Raw genomic sequence first — 24,108 nt, forward strand, 5'->3', positions numbered from 1 at the left:
TAGTCAAGGGACATTTCTAGGGAGGAGGAGGAGCTTTATCAGGCAAAACAGATGTGGCAGTTTGGTGGTCCTCAGTGAAGCCCCTCTGGTGAAAAGAAGAATGTTGACCTGCACCTGAGTCTCCATAATGCCCAAATGGAAGAAGTTTGACCTGCACAACTGCACACACCAAGGCTTTTTCATATATTGTGTCCCAAGATCTACAGGCTCTGTGCAGCTAAACATAACCTTTCCAGTATAAGACGGTGAGATGTGATCGAAAAACAGTTTTCTCTGTTGTTTAATCCAATATCTACCCTCGCTATTTTCCCATAAGGCTACAGTGTTTAGTAAAAGTAAGTGAGGTTTATGCATGTCTGTGGGGATGTATTTATGTCATTACAAATGCCCATCAATATTGCAGTCTAGATTATTCTAAAAATGACGACGGTAATAGCACAGCTAAAAATGTCTGAGCATTTAAAATCACCAGGTGAAAACAAAGTATGACTACAGTGAACTTTAATTGATTACACATCCAAATTGTTTATTTTGTGTCAGAAAAATATTTAGGTTTTGTTGGCTGCCGAGCAAACCATCTTCTTGATCTGAGAAACAGGTATCTTGTTTACCCAGCAGCAGCCTCTGTCACTTGGCTAGAATTGATTTTTTTGAGGAAATGTTGTGGAGCCCAATTTGCTCAAACAAACTACAGTGGCATACAGAATGGAAGCAAATGTTCTGTTGGCATAAGTGCTGTCCCATTTGAGGCCTGCCTCCTTCGATGGACACGGCTCTTAGGACGATTGGAAGCTAGCACGCTCCATCAATAAGAAAAAAGCCTAATGAGGCCCAAACCCTTTTCTGCACTAACAGTAGCCTCAATATACCAGAATGCAATGCAGGCACTCATATACATATTTTTAAGTAAGGACACTGCCAATATTAGTTGATACACAAAGCTGATACAGTAACAAAATCTAAATTGTCACTTTTAAACCAATCACTGAAATATAATGAACATCGCAAATCAGTGACACCAAAAAAAAAAAAAAAAAAAATCCTGCTTTTACACAACAAACCACTGCAGGCATGCTGGGAACTGTTCTGCTGATGATGGTAATATCATTTCTCCTCAGCTGAGAGTCATGTCAGTCACTGAGTCAGACACCTCTGTGTTGACCTGGGCAGCGATGCTGGCAGGTGTTACATTCAGGTGGATGTCGTACTGCTGGTCAAGACCCAGGTAGCTGTCACTCATCAAGTACAGTGTGTAGATACACCTGAAACCAGAAAGCACGTTTTTTTTAGTTAAGTCTTAGTTCTCTTTTCCATAGAGCTTTACTGTTCTCCAAAAACCATTATAGATCCGTGAGCCACAACATTGAACTGGGTGACATCCCTTCCATTAAGCCTGCATATAATGTCTTGCTGCCCCAAATAATCACTAATGCACCAAATGTGCATTAAGCATTCATGTAGATGTTGAAAATAACAGCCTCAGCATTGCATTTAATTCTATATTAGATTCAATTGGTTTCATTCAAAACGTTAATAAACCCACCCACTGTTTTAATCACACCCTTGATCTTGTTCTGACCTATGGCATCGAAATTGAACATCTAATAATTTTCCCCCCAAATCCTGTTTTGTCAGATCATTCTTTAATAACTTTCGAATTTAAAATGATGGATCATGCAGCGTCTGGAAGAAAATTCCACTACAGCAGATGTTTATCTGACAACGCTGTTAATAAATTTAAGAAAATGATTCCATCTTTATTTACATCTATGCCAAGTATAAACATAATGGAGGGCAGCTGCCTTAATCCTACTCCCTACCAAATTGATCATGTTGTTGACAGCGCTGTAACCTCACTGCGTGAAACGCTTGATTCTGTAGCCCCTCTGAAAAAGAAGTTAGTGATTCAGAGAAGACTAGCCCCATGGTATAATTTACATGTTCGTACCTTAAAGCAGGCATCACGAAGGCTGGAAAGGAAGTGGCGTTCCACAAACTTAGAGGAAATTTTTCTAGCCTGGAAAAACAGTCTACTAACATATAAAAAAGCTCTCCGTAAAGCCAGAACTGCATACTATTCATCACTAATAGAGGAAAATAAGAACAATCCCAGGTTTCTTTTCAGCACTGTAGCCAGGCTGACAAAAAGTCACAGCTCCGTTGAGCCCAGTGTTCCCTTAGCTCTCAGCAGTGATGAATTTATGAGTTTCTTTACAAATAAAATCACAACTATTAGAGATAAAATTCAGCAGATGCTTCCTATACCTGCAATAAATGAATCTTTTACTACAGTAGCTCTTGAATCATCTGTAGGACCTCAGTTATGTTTAGACTGCTTCTCTCCTATAGATCTCTCTGAATTTACATCAGTAGTTGCTTCATCGAAATCATCAACGTGTCTCTTGGACCCCATCCCGACTAGACTGCTTAAAGGCACCCTGCCATTAATGAACTCATCTTTATTGGACTTGGTAAATTTATCTCTAGTATCAGGCTACGTACCACAGGCCTTTAAGACTGCAGTAATCAAACCTTTACTCAAAAAGCCTAGTCTTGATCCAGGTGTCTTGGCTAATTATAGACCAATATCCAACCTGCCATTTATTTCTAAAATCCTAGAAAAAGCTGTTGCTAAGCAGCTATCAGACCACTTACACAGGAATGAACTATTTGAAGATTTCCAATCAGGATTTAGAGCACATCATAGTACAGAAACAGCACTGTTGAAAGTTACCAACGATCTTCTCTTAGCCTCAGATAATGGACTTGTTTCGATACTTGTCCTCCTAGACCTTAGTGCAGCATTCGACACCATTGACCACAACATCTTATTACAGAGACTGGAGCATGTGATTGGTATCAGAGGAACAGCGTTAAAGTGGTTCCAATCCTATTTATCGGACAGATTCCAGTTTGTTCATGTCCATGATGAACCTTCCACACGAACAAAAGTTAGTTATGGAGTTCCACAAGGTTCTGTGCTAGGACCGATTCTGTTCACCCTGTACATGCTTCCTTTAGGATATATCATTAGGAAGCACTCTATTAATTACCACTGCTATGCGGATGACACTCAGTTATATCAATCTATTAAACCTGTTAACACAAACCAGTTAACCAGACTTCAAGCCTGTCTAACTGACATAAAGGCTTGGATGACCAGTAACTTTTTACTTTTAAACTCGGAGAAAACAGAAGTCATTATATTTGGGCCTAAAAATCTCAGAAATAACTTTTCTAAAATTATAGCTACTCTAGATGGCATAGCCCTGGCCTCCAGCACTACTGTAAAAAACCTTGGAGTTATTTTTGACCAGGACATGTCCTTTAACTCACACATAAAACAAATTTCTAGAACTGCATTCTTTCACCTGCGCAACATTTCCAAAATTAGGAACATCCTGTCTCAAAATGATGCAGAAAAACTAGTCCATGCGTTTGTTTCCTCAAGGCTAGATTACTGTAACTCATTACTATCTGGATGTCCTAATATCTTAATAAAAAGCCTCCAATTAATCCAGAATGCCGCAGCCAGAGTCCTGACAGGAACTAGCAGGAGAGATCATATTTCTCCTATATTGGCTTCTCTTCATTGGCTCCCTGTAAAATATAGAATAGAATTTAAAATCCTTCTTCTCACATACAAATCCCTTCATAATCAAGCTCCTTCATACCTTAAAGACCTCATAGTACCATATTATCCCAATAGACCACTTCGCTCTCAGAGTGCAGGCCTACTTGTGGTTCCCAGAGTTCTCAAAAGCAGAATGGGAGGCAGAGCCTTTAGCTATCAAGCTCCTCTCCTGTGGAACCAGCTCTCAGCCTGGGTTCAGGAGGCAGACACTCTCTGTACTTTTAAGGCTAGACTTAAAACCTTCCTCTTTGACAAAGCATATAGTTAGGGCTGGCTTCAGGCAACCCTGAACCATCCCTTAGTTAGTTATGCTGCTATAGGCCTAGACTGCCCAAGGACCATTGGTGCACTGAGCTCCCCTACCCTACCCGCCCCCCCCCCTCCCCCTTCTCTCCGACCTCATGTATATTCCACCATTGAATGTTACTAACCTTGTGCTCTCTCTCTCCCCTAGTTTGTGCTCTCTCCCTCCCTCTCTCTCTCTCTCTCTCTCTCTGTACCTTCTGCAGGTGTCCCTGGTCCTGGAGCTGTTTATCGCTGATGTGCAGTTACTGGCCCCACCAACTTGCAGTGTCTATTTGTTGTTTATTGTTGCTGTTCTTTTCTCTCTGCTCTATCCACTCACCCCAACCGGTCGAGGCAGATGGCCGCCCAAACTGAGCCCGGTTCTGCTGGAGGTTTTTTTCTTCCGTTAAAGGGAGTTTTTTCCTCTCCACTGTCGCCAAGTGCTTGCTCATAAGGGAATTGTTGGGTTTTTAGTTTTAGTTTTTGTAAAGTGCCTTGAGATGATTTGTATTGTGATTTGGCGCTATACAAATAAAATTGAATTGAATTGAATTGAATTAAGTTGCCATGGAAAAAAGTCCCCCACCAAATTCACTATTTACCTCCTGACTAACATTTCCTAAAAACTCCAGTGTCCAGTTGTGCCTGCTTTTTACCTTGAGAAGTGATGAAATCGACGTTCTTTTATGTTAAAACACTGCTCAAAAGTCCATACTATTTCACAAATTCTATGACCAGTAAGGCTCGTGTCACAGCCTGCAGGCTGTCCTGAATAATTGAATAAATGTCAAAGTAGCTGACTATAAAGCTGCACTGCTAAAAATTCAAAGTGTCTGTCAGGCTAATGATGCAGTTCAGCTTGTCAGAGCTGCAGCTGTTCAGCTGAGGAGTTTCCACCCAGTTACTGTATATGGAATGTGTGGGGAAAGCCTGTGTTAATGTATGGCTCAAGTCTTTCCTTTCTGTACTGCTGCTTACTTTCCAGTCTTCTCCGGTGTGTAGAAGGCCACAGACACAGCTGTGTGGTTGCGCACATATCCAACCCGTTTGACAGCAAGCAGCTCCTTGCGATCAACCTCACCCATGACCAGGAACCAGCCTTCATCCTTCACCTTGGGGAACCTGGGAGCCTGGGCCTTGGTGTCCTGCTTCCTCTGAAATACCAGACACATTGTGCAGTCTCATTATGCTACATAGGTTTACAAGTTCATGTGACTCCTGGCACTTACTTTCCCACATTTAAGGATCTAAGACTAGTTAGAAGGTGGGAGACATTTTCACAAAGTAGTCCCGGAACATTGTCCCGGAAGCGACAATAATAATTCATTGGAGTGGTAAGTATCCTTGCTTTTCTGAGATAGAACTGTATCAGCAGCCAATATGCCTATCAACCTAAACAATGAGTCCCAGTGTAATCAAAGATAGAAAATTGCAGCCTCAACATGGGTGCATTGGTTTTCATCACCCCCATACCTGAGAAATATATCTGACTCTACTGTATTCACCAGCTGATCATTCTGTGCCTGTCTTGCTGTTTGCTGCTGAGGTGGTGAACAGTGGGTTTACAGAGCTATTTCTACTGTAATATACTTGAAACCATGTTGATAAAACCAAAACAATCAGCTAAAAGATGCTAAACTGCTCTGCAGTGCTGGAGAAATCTGCAGGTGAGAGATAATCAACTATAGGTTAATCAGTGATTTCATGTTTCTTGGAGTAATTAGTGAGGCTTCAGGCTAACTGTAAGGATTTAGCCATTCAAATTCTAAAATATGTAAGAGAAGGCATACAGATGTGTATATTTCACACACATCTTTCATGTCACCAATTATACATTTTAGTCACTTGAATATTCTGAATCAGACATACCCTCTGTTGGCCAAGATTGATGCGTCTCAGGGACACCTGCAGAACGTACTCCTGGTCAGCATGAACATCTAGCCAGCTGCTCTCCTCCCTCAGGACTGCTCCTGCTGCAGGCAGGGCACGCTCCACTTGCTCATGACTCTCCTCCCACCAGCCCTTTACACTCATCTCTACCTGCAGCACTGGCAGGTGACTCAGGAAGGACCATGCCTGACAGCAGAGGAAGAAGATGGTGACAAAAAAGGAATGGCAGACAACCATTCAGGTCATGTTGGATTTACTGTGAATAGGAGCTGCTCGTCAGGAAAACAATTCAGTAGGTCTGTACTAAGGATATCAAGCTCAGAAGATGAATGGGCAGGTAGATCTGGTGAAACTGTATTCTCTTGTTTAACATCTAATACTTGATTACAACTGATGGATTTTGCAGTACAGACATCTAATACACAATGTGACTGTGATGTACAAGATGTAAAATGTTCGTGTCCAGAGTGAAAACCAAACTACAAATTAACCAGGAAGTGTAAACCTGAAGTTACATTTATTTACAGGTAACAGTGGACAGATTTAGCAACTTTGATAATAATGTATCATCAGTGATACATCAAGTCGGAAAATCATATTCTGGTGACTGATATGTCAACTGACCTATCCTTATGTGTTCAATCACAGAGAACAAACAATCACACTGTTGAGGAAAATTAGTTTTCAATTACAGGTTACCAAGGAACTGGGAACCAAAGTACAACTGAGTCAAATCTGCAGTAAAAATTAGATGTAACCCTGTTCCCTTAAGTTTTTTCGTATGACATGAAAGTGCTACCTAGTATGAAAGTACAGAATTCTGAAAAATCGAAAAAAAGGAAAAAGGAAATGAGAGTCACAGCAAGAAGGTCCCAGGTTCGCAACCCAGCCTTTCTGTGTGGAGTTTGCATGTTCTCCCCATGCTTGCATGGATTTACTCCAGATACTCCAGTTTCCTCCCACAGTCCAAAAACATGCATGTAAGGTGGATTGGTGACTCTAAATTGCCCATAGGAGTGAGTGTGAGTGTGTGTGGTTGTTTGTCTCTGTGTGTCTATATGTGGCCCTATGATGGACTGGTGACCTGTCCAGGGTGTACCCCTGCCTTTCACTCAAAGAGAGCTGGTATAGGCTCCAGCAGATCCCTGTGACCCTGGTTAAGGAATAAGTGGGTATAGATAATGGATTGATGGAAATGAGAGTTTTGATAGATGGTCTATGTTAGATTGACAGATCCATAAGCTACTCTGCTGTGCGATAAAACCTTAATTCAGTTGTTTCAACTTAAAAACTCCACAATGACGAGGATGTAAGACATAAAAAAGATAAAAGATAAAAACGATAAAAGCATAGAGAAAAAGGGTGTGTGCAAGTGTGTATTGATGACAAGGAGGAGAAAAGCCTCTCTGATTCAACCAGCAAAAGTGATTTATGTGAGGATTACTCTCCCTGAGCAAGTCAGACAGAAACGCTGCTGCACATCTAATTATTTAATTAGAGAGCCCACCACACTGTAGGGGAGGGGGGACAGAGGGGTCGTAAAGGTGGGGAAGCAGGAAAGCGGGGACAATGATTGGGTGAAGCCACAGGGCTGTCCATTGTGCCCGGACACTCTCATTACTACTGCAATTAGCTCTTAAATTGGACCTGTAAACCCTATCAATGGAGCTGTAATTGGGGATCCTGGAGGTATCTGGGACCACTGTGGCAAGACTGCTCAAAGCACGTTAATGATAATTGTTTGTGTGTCTGAGACAGTGGCTGTGAATTGAATACACTAAATGTGGGAAAAGGCCTGTTATTAAGATAATTTTTCAAACTGTACTGAATACTCAAGTGCATACTCTTTCTTTGCTTATGTTATTCTTTAAGTAAATCAGCATTCTCTTAAGGACATGCTTTGCTATGGTAATGGACACACACATTCTCAATATGTTCTAGGAGTTATAATACTTACCTGAGCAATCTGACTTGATTGAAACTCTTGGCCTACAATAGCAGCAAAAACATGTTCCTTTCCATTGCAGGCATCAATCAGCTCAGGAAGTCCATCGATTGGCCCTTTGAAGTCTCTTACATGGCTCCTCCCTTTATTTTCCCATTTCCTGCAGAGTAATTTGAGGACAGGGAAGGGACAGATTCTTGGTCATGAGGCAGCAAGTTTGTTCTTCCTTTCTCATCCCTCTCCTAAACTTTTATTGTACAAAATTACCCATAGATTCGACTGCATGATAACGTTTGCTGAGTTTCATATCTAAGGGTGGGAACAGTTTGAAAATGTCAAATGAAATGGTGTGCACAATACAGAGTCCTGTTTGTCCTTACAGCAGCCAGACTGTAAACCCGTAACACTTGAGGTAGTTGAGGTAATATGAAGAAGCTGTTCAGACACCAATGAAATGTGATGAGAGGTAATGTCCACTGATTTTTAGTACGGCTGGGACAACAATACAGCACATTAGCCATCTACCACAGGTAGAACACTTCAAATCACCATATGTGCATTATACTGTAGCTGTATCAGTGGTGAAGCAATGCTCTGTACCTGAACAGATAGAGGTCTTGTTGTTCCACATGTGGCAGTGTCAGTAATGAGGAGTCGTGCAGCCAGCGGCCCTGAACTATCATCTGCACCAGGTTGCAGATACTGATGGCTGTAACAAGCCAGCCTTCGCTGGAAGCCACATCCAGCATTGCCTGAGCAGAAGAAACAGAAGCTGATCATAAATCCTATGCCATTTCTAACCAAGACTTCTAACAGATAAGAGATTTCAATCTCCAGTGTTCATTCATACATTCATTAAGAACCATGCTTCTCACATAATGTCACTGAAAAGACAAATCTGATCTCTGTAAATCATAACTGTAACTAAATTGCTATACAATTAAATGAAATGAGCTGTTTTTACAGTTACAGTGATGTAATTCAAAGCCTTTTATTTGTAGATTGTTTTAAACAATTTTCTGTTATTTTAAAAGTAATTTAAAGCTAACTACAAAAGTCAGTGTCATACAGTGACAGTTAGGTCTTGTCAGTTTTGAATGGGTCCATGAAGATAAATGTAGTTTATTAACTCCATCTGCTGGTTATTAAAATGCATCACATATTATGAAGAAGATTGGTTTTGGCCATGAATTACAATCTGCTGGGCCGCAGCCAACTGTCTAGTACTAACTGACATCTGCATCCGTAATTGAACAGGCTTCCTGATTTAACTTTTCCTACATCATGGGGCCAGAAAAAGTAAATCAAGAGGAGGACTCAGTGATTCATGAGCTCCATGATCAACCGAAATGCTTCTTTAAATACTTAATAAAAAAAACAAGAAAGAAATTTAAAATCTTTTACTCAACGATTCATGGATTCTATGAGTATGAGGATCAACAATATCATGAAAGATGTGCTGGATATAAAGAACAGTCCACAGTTTTCACAAAAGGATTTAGATGAACAAAATACTTTCTGACCATTCAATTAGTCTAAAGCCCATCTCAAGCAAATTTGCATCTGTACAATCATTTTTGGATAAACCTTCTGTGAAATCTGAGTGTCTTGAGACTCAGAAAGAAACAACGTCCTTCTTGATGGAGTCTCTGAAGAAAGGGGTGAATCATAGCAAGCCACAAAGGTAAAAGTCAAACAACTGCTGGTGGACAAATTAATACTTGATCCCAAGTTGATTGAAATGGAATATGTACATCCAAGGGAAAATTTGGCCCTGTTGGATTGTAGTGAAGCTTCTCAGATTTAAGGGTAAGAGGGAAAAAACTTGAAGGCACCAACATCTTGAACAATAAGAATTTTACAGATAATGTGAGACAGAAAAGAATGGAACTTTGACCCAAACTCAAGAAAGCATGCAAGAAGGGTCAGATTGCATTTCCATGACCAACTCATCATACACCAATCCCGTTACTTCATGTTCACATTCATTTGAATAATTATTGTAGTATTTGACATTGTGTCTGAATGAATCCAATCAGTATACCAAAGACAATATGTCATAACATCTGCTATGTATTGGACATGAGTAAAAGTCATTTGAGATATCAGTGTGCAAAGGTGGTTCACTTATGACTTATGATCCCAAAGGATCTACCGAAACTGTGCATTCAAGATTCCTTTTTATAGTTTGGATGATAAATTTATCACTACAATAGATAAAGAAATACTGTGTTTTAAGATGCCTGTTTTCTGTCCACTGGAAATAAATCAAAGTTGTACATGTAGATATAATGAAGCTTATGATCCTGATTTGAATGTTCTAACTCTTTTACATAGACCAGATTTCTGTAAATATTATGATATCTCTATTGCATTTTCTAGTTTTCATCTTAAAATAAGGAGCTTACCTAAAAAGTATGAGTCTGGCTCATTACTCATGTTTACAACATAAATATTCTATAGTACCATTAACTGAAAGATGGTGAAATAAATGAATTGCCTGATTACAATGTTATCCATAGGATAATTGGAATGAGAACTGGTGGCGGTGTATCTTTATCCACTGTAGTTATCAATTTGTCAACTGAGATGATGAAGTCATTTTTTTTTTAATGTTCGGTTTGAGTCAGTGTTTACTGAAATTAGATAATGCCCCTCATTCGGTGGGAAAAGCGTGATCATTGAAAGTATTTATCATCTATCTAATACTGATATAGTTTAATCAAAGTCTATCAAATGTTCTTGAGCTTATAGTAAAAGAGGGTAAAATATGTTACCTTATTGGTGCTTTTAATAAAAATGTGTTAGAGAGAATCATGCGTGTACCACAGATTTTCTAAGTTTAATGTACTCAAATTGTTTATATGCCAAAAAGCATCTCTAATACATCAGCAACTCTCATTGATCATATTTTACAACAGAAGTGGTATACTGTATAGTGATATTTTAGATCGTTTGCCTACATTCAGTGTAACACACAGAATCAACACAATGAATCAAAATTATCGTTAAGTATACGTCAAGAAAAACATGAATAAATTTAAGCCAACCATAAGGAAAAATGTACTTCATGAGAGTAATCCTGATTTAGCTTATAAAAACAGTATGTATTTGCTCCGCAGGTTTATTTAATCAGTGTTTTCCTTTGGTCTTCAAAAGTTATATAATAAGAAAACATTGATTTTCATTTTAATAAAAATGCTAAATCATTGGGGATCATCAGCAAACTGTGTTGTTTGATTTATGCATCTTGTTTATTCACTTTTTATTTTTCTATGATTTCTGTTTGGTTTGGTTTATGGTAATACGGTAACACTGTGTGGACTAACACATATCCTTCTAATCTTCCTAAGCTTCATGTACTCAAAGAAGATCTGTTAAGATTGGCTACTTAGGTATGGAATACAAAAATGCATATCATTATATCTTTAGAAAGTTTTAAATTTAAGCTATTATCTAATTTGGTTTTTGGTGTTTAGTTGTTTACTGTTTATATTTTTGACTTATTTAAATGTATGTTTTTTTAAAGCTTTTTTTGTATTTAAACCTTTGTTTACCTTTAGTTTGGTGCTACATTATAAAGCCATTTACGTTTTGTTGTCAATTGTAGGTAACTTTGAAATTAATGGCAGCAACAGGTCTTAAAAAAGTTGTGGTAGTAACAAGGAAGAGCTGGAAGAACATCCTGCAACTAATTAGGTTAATTGGCAACAGGTCAGTTGCATATAGTTGGATATAAAAAGAGCATCTTAGAGTCTCTCAGAAGTAAAGATGGGCAGAGGATGACCAATCTGTGACAAGCTGCTTCTACAAACTGCTGAACAAACTGCTGACAACATAAAATTGCAAAGACTTTAAATACATCATCATCAACAGGACATAATATCACCAAAAGATTCAGAGAATCTGGGAAAATCTCTGTGTGCAAGAGACAAGGCTGAAACACAATACAGGATGCCTGTGATCTTCGGGCCCTCAGACAGCACAGCATTAAAAACAGGCATGATTCCGTGATTGACGTCACTGCATGGGATCAAGAATACTTTGAAAAATCTCTGAACATAGTTCACCTTGCCATCCAAAAATTCAAGTTAAAGCTTTGTTGTGCAACGAAGAAGCCATAGACATTCACAGACTGTTGTTAAAAGAAGAGGAGATCCTACATCGTGGTAAACATGGACCTGCCCAAACTTTTTTGAGAGGTGATGCTGCTATTAATTTCAAAATAATCATTTATTTATTAATTATTATTTTTTCTTACAATGGTACATTTTCTCAGTTTAAACATTTGCTATGTTTTATTGTGAATGAAATATGGGTTTATGAGATGTACAAATCATTTCATTCTGTTTTTGTAGATTTTCAATCTAGCATCCCAACTTTTTTGGAATTGGGGTTATATTTGTTGGATGAAAATTATTCATTTAAATTAGTAAACTAATTGGTAAAAGAGTCATTAAATATTTAAAAAAATGTTGTTAGTGGCAGCTGGCAGTGGCAAGAAAAGGAAGAAGGACACAACAAAGCAGAAAAAACGCATACACATACAGCACATAACATGTTGTAACCAGCCCTCAGCTCCATTTCCTGCCTGTCCTGTGATTTTCCTGTCAGTGATGTCTGAGACTTCTGAATAAAGTTCATTAATTTAAAAGTAATTTCCTCAGAGTAACTGTGACTAAAAACAACTCTGGGTGCACAGTTGAGGCCTAGGAAATGTAATCAAAATGCTAATAGAGCACAAATTAAGAGAGTAATTTACATTTCACAGTAGCTGCTTGGTCAAACGGAGAGCAGTATACAGCTGAAGTGGACCCAACAGTAACAGGTTTAACTGATGAGACTCAGAGCATGTTAACTCATACTCAAGGTAAACCAGTCAGAGGTAGGATGTTTGACAGCTGAAGCTGATTAAATACAAAAGGAAAGGATTTTAATTACTTCAACACTCTGACAGTACAGTGCTCTTGTCCTGGGGTTTCTGCAGGTTACATCAAATTAAATTTAAGGACCTGTGGAAACCCTGTCACCCCACTTTTCACTAGCGTATGCCAGGTAATTCAGATTAGTTTCCCTACCAATCTTGTTAACAGTAATGTTTGTCTGCCATATATCTATAAACTGCAATAAGTAAAAATACAAAGAATTGTCAGAGCGCTCCCAGTGAGGCATCCTTCCTTAGAGTCAATTTCAATCCATCCTGGTAATATGTTGCTATACTACAAACATTAGAAATGAAAAACATTCTGCCTCCTTTACACAAATATTTTAAGGCATGATTTGAAAAGTTGCTCTGAACAAGCCTTATTAGGGTATGGCATTGATATCATTGAGGCCAAACTAAATAAACAAGCCAAGTAAGCAAGCCACTGTATAACGCCATAAAATGACATCTTGAAGAAACTAAACGTTATCCCCTTCATGAAGGAGGATTTATTACAGGACTGTTTGATTCTGACAAAAGTAATACTGCAATAGTTTTAGTCAACTGGGTATATATGGCATTTTCTTGAAGAACACTGCTCATTGGCTTGTTGTAAGAATGCATTTGAAAAGGGATAGACTATCGCAAGATTTGCCTCAGGGCAGCAACGTTCTTCTGTTGTGTTACAGTATACGTTATGTATACTGGAAGTATCAATACAAGCACCCATTCATTCAATAAAAAACAACCATAAAGAAAATAAAGACCAGAACCATTTCAGTAAACGGTAGCAGCAGGACACCAAAGTAGTAACTACATCCATGAGCCATACAATATCACTGCCAGATACACAGCATGGAAAATCACAAGCACATGTACATGTGCATACACACAAACACCCATCCTGAGCTGTGGACAATGGCTTACAGACGTTCAGACATGGTCCTAACTTCAAACAGTACATACAAAGGAACTAAATACACACCCTCTAACACATCACAACGTAGATACAAATCACCTGCCTGGACAATCTTTGATAATCATTTTTGTTGTTCTGAACTTTGTTTCCTGCAACTCTTCATATAAACACTGAGTAATACAGCCACTGCGGCTGCCAACCAGTGAGAACCCTTAGTAAGTATAGTGTTATTTATGAGATGGATCTGCAAGTTCAACTACAAATCACCTACTAAACTTTAACATTCCCCTTCTTACCCACAGGTCAGCCTCTTTTCATGTGCAGTACATAATTCATATCTATTAGATATGTATCCCTCTGACCATTTCACCTCATTTTCCCATCATTAAATGGCTTAGCTATTATTTTAACTGAAACTACGTTAAGATCTGTGCATTTACACTCATTTTACTATTTGATCAATATTCTTTAAGTTTGAATATACAGGGATACAGTATTTTACAATGACAAACAAATCAATGAACATCAGGGGCCTTTATGAAACCAGTGAAACTGTGTGACCAATGTGCTGCACTGTGGGTTTCATGTTAGTCTGTTGTTACAGGATTCCTGCTTTAATCCAGATGTGAGAAGATATTCTTGTGTATGATCCTACTTAGGTAAAACTCTTTTATATCTATAACTGAATTTAAAGAGCATATGAGAGGTTTTCAGTTTTTCAAAATTCAACATGAATTTGCCTTGAAAATACCCAGTTTGGATGTGTTTTCTGCAGGTGAAAAAGAAAAAAACTTCACATTAACTAACTTTCTAACGAGTCAGTACAGTCATCGGAATAACTTAGCACTATGTCCTACTAGCATATTAGATATTACATCATTTTGGGTAGCTGTATAAATTGTGAGACCCAACATTTAGCTCTGTTAGAAAGTGGACTATTTACTCCAGCTTACGTCATACATTTTTGAGGCAGAAATGAAATTTTTCAGAAAAATGTCTCCTATCGCAAATACAGTGAATATTAAACAACTATTTTCACCACAATCATAAATACATCAATTTTTCCTATGTGCTGATGAAATGGGTACTCCAACCTATCATATGCTCTTTAAAATGACCTAAATAGTTTAATCAAGATATTATATATGTATCAGATGCTATAATAACAGGCCAATATAGCCTACTATATTGCTTTAAGTACATGACATACAGATTCAAAACTATAAAGTTTCACTTATTTATCTGATGTTTCTTGGCCTCTAGTCTAATTTGTGAAAAAGCATCAGTTAGTTAAAGCTAAATATAATCTGTTAATCGTGATGTTTTAACCTTTGAGAGTCTGATCAGCTGCTTTCAATTCAGAGGCCTACCACCTGAATAGTATTTGTATGTCAGCCTGATATTAGAACACAAAAGTCACTTGCAATTAATATTTTGTGTGTTTGCATACTCTGGTTTTAATCTTCAGTAAGCACTTACACTGTCTCTCACATGTTGATCAGTTTAGCATAAGGCTGCAGCTCAGATGAAGGCAGACAACATGTTTTGGGCCAGCTTGCAAGCAGGACCAATGGAAAAAATTAATTTGTGGCATATCAGTCACCTGAAAGGTATTTTTTAATCTACAGATGTTCCTAATAAGTCATTGATCTAGTAATCAGTTATTACATGAGCAATGTGTGGACACTGTGTTTCTGCTGTGCAGTGAATCCTACCTGACAGATTCGAATGGCGTTGTCCAGCACTGTCTTGGTATCAGTGGTATAGTCACTGCATGGTAGCTGGGCGTGGCTGAAATGGGCCTGCAGCAGCAGGTGGGTCTTGGTGTGGGCACTGTCATAGGAATGAGGGTTGACCTGCAGAGGGAGCTGCTGAGCGAGCTGGCTGTTCAGCTGGTCCTCATTGTGCCTGACTGGCAGCTCTGCGTATTCCTCTGCATCCTAAGAGGCACAGATCAAAAGTGAAAAAGGACGTCTAAAGCATGCTGTGGTCAGACCTTGTTAATGCACACACCTGTACTGTAACAGCCTCCCTTCTAGGAAAGATCCCCAGGGGAAGTCTAGAAGGGGGAATCTTTCCAACAGACCTAATGACTTAAAAAGCCTGCTCATAAAAATCTACCAAGGGTTGGGATTAGATTTTGAATTCTTGAAATTCTTTTTGTAAATTCCTTTATTAAACTTTCTGACGATGCTAACCACTGATTTACCCAGTGAACACATGCACTCGGTCAGATAATATAATGATGATGATGCTATTAATGTGCTGAGGCTGTGTGTTCAGACATGTTTGTAATTGTTATACAGAGTGATGCGTGGACATGCATGGCTCCTCTGCTCTAATTCACTCCGGTTCAACTTTAGCTATTGTAGTCCCATCAACAGGCTGTGCTGGAGGCATCTGTCACCCACCCCCCACTCCACCACCCCTCGGATTGCGAAGGCCCCATCCATCACTGACCAAAGCCAGTGTTTCAAAAGCTGGGGCCTAAAAAAAGACATGGGTGGGGTGGGGGCTTGGGTAAGAGATAGGAGTAGGACTCATCTCTGAATGATTTATCTCTCACATAGTGGTGTCTGCATATGGATGTGCTGGAGAGAAAGACTATAGATCTTTAAGCAGACATAACCAACAACTCCACTGCCTCACAGCTTCTGATAGTACCATTTACAGAGATGAAGGAGGGAGGAAGTAATGGGAGAGATTGGAGCTTTGAAGAAGTAATTACAGAGAGAAATCACAAAGAGTGGAGCTAGGCAAACAATCAGGGAGGGAGGTATACACAGCTGAGACCTATTGTGAAGGTTCAGGTCCACAGCACAACTGCTACAAAAACATATACTTACAAAACTAAAGATTTCTCAGAAAAGGACAGCCTAGCTCCTGAACTGACTGGCTGTTTAAATTAGCTAATTTTAGGCTGTGTCCATGTTGTGTGAAATTTGTCTGAAATAACACACAGTTGTTTCTGTTGCACTTTAGAAAGGCCTCCTTATTTACATTTTTCACTTTTCTACTTTCAGCTTCAGTTAGTACTTAAAGTCAATTATTTAATCAAGTATTCAATAGCAGCGTTGAAAATTAACATTAAAATGACTCTCTGGTTTGAGCCATTCCAGAAAATTGTATGTTTCATATTCATATCTGGAGGATTCATCATCAGGCAAGAAAAAAAACATTAAAGATTTTGGACTGATGACTGTAGTATTTCACAGTTACTATTCTTTTGAGTATCTTTTTGGAGATTTTGTGCTTTTATTGTAGAATTTTCCAAACTAAGGGTTTAGACAGTTTGATTACAGGGTTTGTTAGAAATTACACACACCTCCAAATTGGTGAAAGTAATTGCTGAGATCTGGGAAAACAATGCAACATGGCAACATGACTACGCTAGAGTTTCATGGGGTCAGAAAGACAAGAGCTCAGATAATCAAACAGTCTGTAAAGAAGCTGACAGATTACCCAGATTATCTTTTTGTGGAGGTAAGCAGAAAGTGAATGCACCCATAATAATACTAATACTGTATAATAATACCTCATTACAAGGGAAAGAAAACCTGCTTCCAGCCCTCAAAACCAGCCAGTTTTTTTTCAGCCACTCGTTCGGTCAGGAAAAACACAGACAGTATCAAGAATGGGGGTAAGAAACCCTTATGCCAAAGAAATACACTCAATACAGGATATTAGGATCACTGACAGGAATGACAAGCCTCCCAAACAGGTTTGACAAAGTTCAAGCCTGATGAAGTTCTCACTTTACTGTCAGAACACTGCCATCTTAAGAAGCAGGAAAGAAAATGGAGACAAACCCAGGTTGAGTTGTGGCATAATTCATGGAGAAAAATACGTGTGGAAGAGGGGAGTGAGAGGAGGTGATGCAGCGAGGTGTGGCTGTTGCTCATTAGTGGCCACACTGCAGCAATTAGGGGGAACTGAAGGAGCATGCCAGTGCTTTGTAGCTAACAAAGAGGGGAGTGGACGGAGCGCTGGGGTGACTGGCCTATTGAATCGCAGCTTGCTGGGGAGGGGGCAGCCCGATATGGCATGTCTTGGTCTGCTTCCAACTACGTGTGCAAAGAGGACCCAGGTTGACTGTCTCAAAAAAGCCTCCCCTCCATATGTTAACATCATTATTGAAGTCAGGTTTAACTACTGAACACATCACTTTTAAAATAAATAAAAGTTGAAGGAGATCTAAGAACATACAATAAACAAAAACTCCCATGACTTAAAAAAAAAAAATTAAAAAGAAAAAAGAAAAATTGCCTGGACAAATCATTTTGCAAGTGAAATAAGGCCCAAAGCAATCTTTTCTTGCCAGCTACTGGAAATACCTATTTTTAGTTTTTTTTATATATATTTTTGACAGATTGTAGGTGAAGACCTCAAACAACAATGAATCTACCATACAGCTCCTCTGGGCCTTAAAAAATAAAAATACATCATTTGACTATTGTATTAGGTGACATGTTTCTTACTTGCCATAAACACACTAAAAAGACAGCCTGTTTAGTAATAACATGCATGTGTCTCATTCTGGATGTAGATCTGCATTGAGGCACACATTTTCAGGAATTCTTTCCACTTTTTCTCAGTCATGCACAATTCATTTCAAAAAGATTTGTAAATAAAAGCCTATTGGAAGTAATGGTAAAAAGGTATATTTCATTAAAGGACTGAAACACAGTGTCTTCAGTTGACCAGTCAGAAGCCAGGTTTTGGATGATCTTGCTGCCAGTATGCACAAGAAGGTCAGTCTTATCAGGTCAAACTAAAAAAATAAGGGGAGTTAATTAAGTCCAGACAAAGATGCTAATTTGACAGCTGTAAGTGTGTGTGTGGGTGTGGGTGTGTGTGTGCGTGTGTGTGTGTGTGTGCAAGAATACAAAAGTATTCAGACCCTTAAATGAGAACTTTCTAGAAGCTCCTTTGACAGCAACTATAGCTTAAATTGTTTTTGGGTATGTCTCACCTGCACAACTGGATATGGGCAGTTTATCTCCCCACAGAGAGTTCTGTGGGTTTTAAGCCTGGACTTTAAGCCTGGACTTTGGCTGGGGCATTGTGTTGCATTCATTACTCCTCGGAATAATGACAGTGTTACCTCACTGTCCCTGCCACAAGAAGCTGTCCTGTATCATGGTGCTGCCACCACCATGTTTCACTGTAGGGATGGTATTAACCAGGTGAAAATCAGCAGTGCTCACTAAACACTGCTTGGGCTTCTGCCCATGTTCTGGAGTTCAATTTTTTGTCCAGACATTCTTTTACCTCCTGCAGTGTTCCTGTTGAAAAGTCTATTTTACTCTATCTAGCCCCTCTACTATAAAGGGCATATTGATGGAAAGCTTGACTCCAGTCAAGTTCTAAATCAAATGGGATGCACCTGTTGGAACGCTACAGCAAAGGGTCTGAATATTCACTGTTTAGGGTCTTTCATAAAAGATAGATTCATTTTTTATATATTTTAAACAAGAATTTCTAAAACCATCTCTTTGTCAATATAGGTTACCTAGCATAGATCTATTTGCAAAATCTAAACATACATCTGCAAGACAACAGTGTGCAAAAGACAAAAAGAGAAAATATACAAAGGTATTTCACCAATCACTGAAGCTACATGGATTAAAAAGTCCCAAATGTTCTGCTATATTATGTCTTAAACAGCCAAATTTTACACAAAGAGCTCAAGCTGCAAGATATTGTGAAAAATAGGCAGACATTGCCACAATGTGTCCTGTCTCAAAACAATTAATTAACACTAAGTTCTTGTTTATATGAATCAAAATCAAAATTTAGAGTATTGTACTAAAAATTACTGTGCAGTATTATATTTTATTTGCAGTTCTAACATTTATTTATTTTTTTTAATATTCCATAGCCTGCCCATATACCCGGGCAATATATTGTACATATATATTAGTTATATTAGTTATATGGTAAACCTGTATTTATTTATCTATACACTGTACATTATTCATCTCTACTGTCTACACAACCATACTCTACCTGCACTTAGTACTTAATGCTTCTTTGCACTTCTGGTTGGATATCTACTGCATTTCATTTGCTCTGTACCTGTACTCTGCTAAATGACAATAAAGTTGAATCTATCTATCTATCTATCTATCTATTTATTTGCAAACATTTAATATTAATTAAAACAGTGGGAATGTTTGACTCTCAAATCATCATCAGCTTTGTGCATGCATGATTGATTTTACATATCATGAGCACAAGGAAAAGAAAAGGAAAAAGAGAACATTCTGCAAAGGCAGTTGCAGAGACAAACAACGTATGGAGCTAAGCTACAACTATGATAGCCCTACAATGACACACTTTGCATTAAAATATAAGTAGAAAGCAGTGTTTGAGACATTAACTGGATGTATTTATTAGATTCTGTTTGGCTCAAGTCTTCCAACAGAATCAAATTATGTTTGGTCTTGCTGCAGAGCATTGACTGAATGACAGAGTTGGATTTCTTGCCTGGCATAACATCAAGTTTTACTTTAGCTGGTGGACTATAAAGTCTGAATGTAAATTTATTATTAACTCATTATTATTATCAGTTTTTTGACAGCTGAAAAAATCATGACATGAAAATGACTACAACACTGAGTAGGAGTCTTACACAGTAGCAGACTCACTTTGTTTTAGTCACTAAAGATTTAGTGACTCTAGGGTTAATTTTATTTAGTATATCACATTATACTGCCAAAGCAATTCTGATATTGTTATAGTTTTAGCAACACTGCTATTATAAATTTAAAGTTAAACGTCCTTGAAATCTTAAATGAAAAAGGCTCATCCTGGGACCACATAAGTAATCAGCACATTTCATAAGTAGAAGCTTGTGTCTCCAACCATAACTTCAAATAACACACACAGACACACACACACACGGAAATGTATGCACCCACTTCCTGTTGCAGGTCTTTGCACCGGTTTCAACAGCAACTAAATGTTCACAATGTGAAACTCACCGTCAGAATGGAGAGCAGATCTTGAATGGGCAGCTCAGACCTCAGTCGTTCTTTAAACATACGGATGGTCTGATGCTTCAGGTAGTAATAAGATGCAATGCGACCATGAGTCAGCGGGTCAATGGTCCGATCATCCTGGAACATTACCAGAAACAACAATTTAACTATAGGATGTTACACCAAATTGTGTCATTTACAGGAATACGACACACACCTCTTTTATCCCTATGCAGTAAGAGCACTCCAGGTCCCGCAGACTTCTCTCCACCAAGTTGGACAGGTATTTGTTAATAGATTCATGGCTGATGTCTTCCAGGCTGTAATAACTGAACAACACAGCACACAGCGTGTGATTACACAAACATCAAAGGCTTCATGTAAGAATACAGGAGAAAGCATGTATTTGTTCTGTAAAACTGAGAACATGTGTTGTTCTACATGCTTCAGGGTTTCTTTTATCACCCTCTGTCCCTTAGGCAGAGAGGCCCAAGGAGAGATACAGGTGTAAATACTGTTCAGGATATTTAGGATGTGCTGAGTGATGATTGAGAGATTTCCAGCACACACACACATGCTGTCGGTGGAATTTCACTGCTTAAATCACAACTCCACACCCACTGTAAGACATGCACAGTACATATTGTGGTTAAATGGTTTGAGATCTCTGGCTAAGATCTAAGGCTGAGTCTCACCACCATTTTAAACAACATATTGCTGAATTTGAAGGATTTATTATTATTCTCCTCTGGCCAGGCACTGGTAAACTAACACTACGATATCCCTGCCTGACTAGTATAATAACGGTTAGTTTGTCTGCTACTACTAAGAGGATATTTCACTGTGCCACTATTCCCTTTTTGAGAAAAGAGAATAATCTGTCATACAAACACTTTATCCAGGTTTATGAGCATCTACTACATAACTAGGAGTCTAAAAGTGATGTATAGTATTACGTAGTTAGTTATACATGAATATGATGATCCACATAAAAGCTTGAAGAATAAATCAAAACTGGTTTATCCTAAACTGCTGAGGTACTGTAATTCAGTACAGAAATAGTAGAACTGCTGATTAAAGCAGTCAAAAGTAAGTATATATTACTGCAGATGACCAACCCCTGGCTTGGGTTTCCTTTACTGAAGATTTCTCTCCTCAATTAAAGTATTGTGATATTAACCTCATTAGGGATTATATTTAATAACATTATATAAAAAAAAATCTATAATCTTGGTAGCGTAAAATGGCTCATAATCTACTCCTAGGTTAAAATCTTGTACAGTATATACTGTTACAGTATAAAAGAAAAGCCCCTATAAGAAGAAAAATGGCCAGTCCTTGGAAGCAAATGATTCCCAGGTGAGACTGTTATTACCTGAAATAAGACAACCAGTGGCCAAAATGGGTTCCATGCTCAGTTCTGCTAAGTAAGAGTTACCACATGAGGCTCAGCAGAAGTGTAATCAAAGACAATCTTCATTAGCTTATAAAGCCAATATTTGTGCATGATGTATGCAAGTCAAGAAAAGAGAAAAAAAAAAAAAAAAAAAAAACTGGCATGGTTTCATTAAGGCTGGCTGAAACAGATGCTGATAAATGTGCTTAGAGAACAGAAAGCTTAGGGCCTGGAAAGTTGCTAGAATCACTAAAATAAATATGTATAAAGGGAATACATTAAAATCTTTTCAACATTTTTGAGAAATTTTATATTCACTGAATACATTTCAATTGCTCTACAATTGCATATAGAAGAAGTGGCAGAAATAGAAATATATCTGACAACGTCATGATGGAGGGTTTATTCACACAAGTAATGGTAAGTATAATTTAGTATGGGATGACTTACCAATAGCTTTGAATGGTAAAACTACAATTAATATGGCCCCAAATGGCTCAATAGTTACCCTACATTAATGCAGCACCTCCACAAGACACCTTAAGGTAGACTGGCATAATCATACTCTAAGTCTACTAAACACACGCACACTGGACTAGCACTGTTTTGTTTAGCCACTGGATGGAATAATAGTTAATGCAAATTATCTTCCAGGGACAGCACTTTATGGTTAACAACTGGTGTACAAATTTGGATTTGAAATATATGCTGTTTCCATGATTGTTTAATTTTTTTAGAAATACAAAAAAAAAAAAAAAAAAAAAAAAAAGAAAGACGCTAGGTAACTACAATAAAATAGGTTATTATTCTGGGAGCCATGTACATAAATTTGTAATGCTGAAAACTAACAAAATAACTGTATCAGTGTAGAGCTTAAAGTTTTATATATAAGTAAAACAAAGGAATTATAGCAATGATGAATAAGTTAGTTAACAGGTAGACGGGGGAATGTCAGATTAAGGTAATTTTACAGTTTTATGCATAATGTATGCAAATCAGAGCACACTTTGAAAAATCACCCACTTCTCATATTAGATTAAAACAAATAATGTCTTCATGATCATCACACAACATCAGTTATTGTGCAATTGGGAGCAGGGAGGAGAAATCACAATCGCACTCACAGTCTGGAAGCAGCAGCTGAGACAGGTGATGACCATATTTAATGTGTGTTTAATGCTAAGTAATTCTTTCATTCCCATTGCTCCACATGTTAACAGCATGCAGTTTTGAGCGCTGAACATATTTATGACAGAACACATTTCACAGGTCTTTACTAGTGGCAGGGCCTGTCTGATTAAGTCATGGCCATTAAAATCATCACCATTAGGCTCCTGATGGAGTCAGCCTGCAGACGCTTATGATGCCCATGGGACTCTATATGTGTGTTGCTTTATGTGTATCTGTGTGTGTTGTGGCAGTCAAAGCCTGAAAGCAAAAGTGATAGATTAGCTGTTTAGATATAAAACACAGCTGCATGGAGCTAATGGTGTCAGGGATCAGTACATTAAACAGTGAAATTAGATTTCTAATGCTCACATAACATGAATCTGAAAATAAGGGTGCTAATATCCAACTGCTGCATAAAGACCACATATGAAGCCAAAATCTAAAAAGCCAAAATGTCATACTAGAACCAAATACATTTTGATTTCATGGAAGTCCTGCTTAACTTCTTGTCAATAGCAAGTAATGTGGAAAAAAAATAAAAAAAGATTAATGTCAGTTCTGCCTTGCTACGCCCATTCATTTTGTCATTAGAAATTAGCCATCATCTTTTTGGTCTTGCTGAACCAAAAATAAACATGTGGTAATACATAGTCTACTGTCAAATAGGAACATTGTTAGATATAAGTCAAGTTCTCAAGGATGTTCTCAGTTGGTGTTAGATTATTGCAGGCCTGACTCTTTTCAGTTATTCTGTTTGTGATTTTCATGGACACATTCTCTTGGTGTAGCTGAGGAGTGGAGAGTTTCCAGCTTTTTGATCTCAGGATGGCATCTCTGCTTTCTGTAGATGATGTACACTAGTTCTGTTGTTCTACTGACCTGTTACCACAGCATACACTGGATGATTTGCAGCCCTGTATACATTATCTGGAACAAGTCTCAAAGTCTACAAGTCTAAGTCC

General features: G+C 38.2%; 1 protein-coding gene across 2 annotated transcripts in view; it reads right to left on the reverse strand.

The window, feature by feature from the left end:
- Nucleotides 1–484: 484 nt before the first annotated feature.
- ascc3 (activating signal cointegrator 1 complex subunit 3) overlaps nucleotides 485–24,108 on the reverse strand; it is a 163,810-nt gene continuing 140,186 nt past the window's right edge. For both annotated transcript variants that reach the window (XM_026293742.1, XM_026293743.1), the window contains 8 exons: nucleotides 20,798–20,909; nucleotides 20,584–20,718; nucleotides 15,313–15,537; nucleotides 8,355–8,506; nucleotides 7,767–7,914; nucleotides 5,789–5,995; nucleotides 4,898–5,073; nucleotides 485–1,262 (listed from right to left, as the gene is read on the reverse strand). In XM_026293742.1, the coding sequence (XP_026149527.1) occupies nucleotides 1,115–1,262; nucleotides 4,898–5,073; nucleotides 5,789–5,995; nucleotides 7,767–7,914; nucleotides 8,355–8,506; nucleotides 15,313–15,537; nucleotides 20,584–20,718; nucleotides 20,798–20,909 (1,303 nt within the window). In that variant the 3' untranslated portion in view covers nucleotides 485–1,114. The remainder of the gene's footprint in view (nucleotides 1,263–4,897; nucleotides 5,074–5,788; nucleotides 5,996–7,766; nucleotides 7,915–8,354; nucleotides 8,507–15,312; nucleotides 15,538–20,583; nucleotides 20,719–20,797; nucleotides 20,910–24,108) is intronic.

The sequence above is a fragment of the Mastacembelus armatus genome, chromosome 16, assembly GCF_900324485.2.
Source record: "Mastacembelus armatus chromosome 16, fMasArm1.2, whole genome shotgun sequence".
Taxonomy (NCBI): Eukaryota; Metazoa; Chordata; class Actinopteri; order Synbranchiformes; family Mastacembelidae; genus Mastacembelus; species Mastacembelus armatus.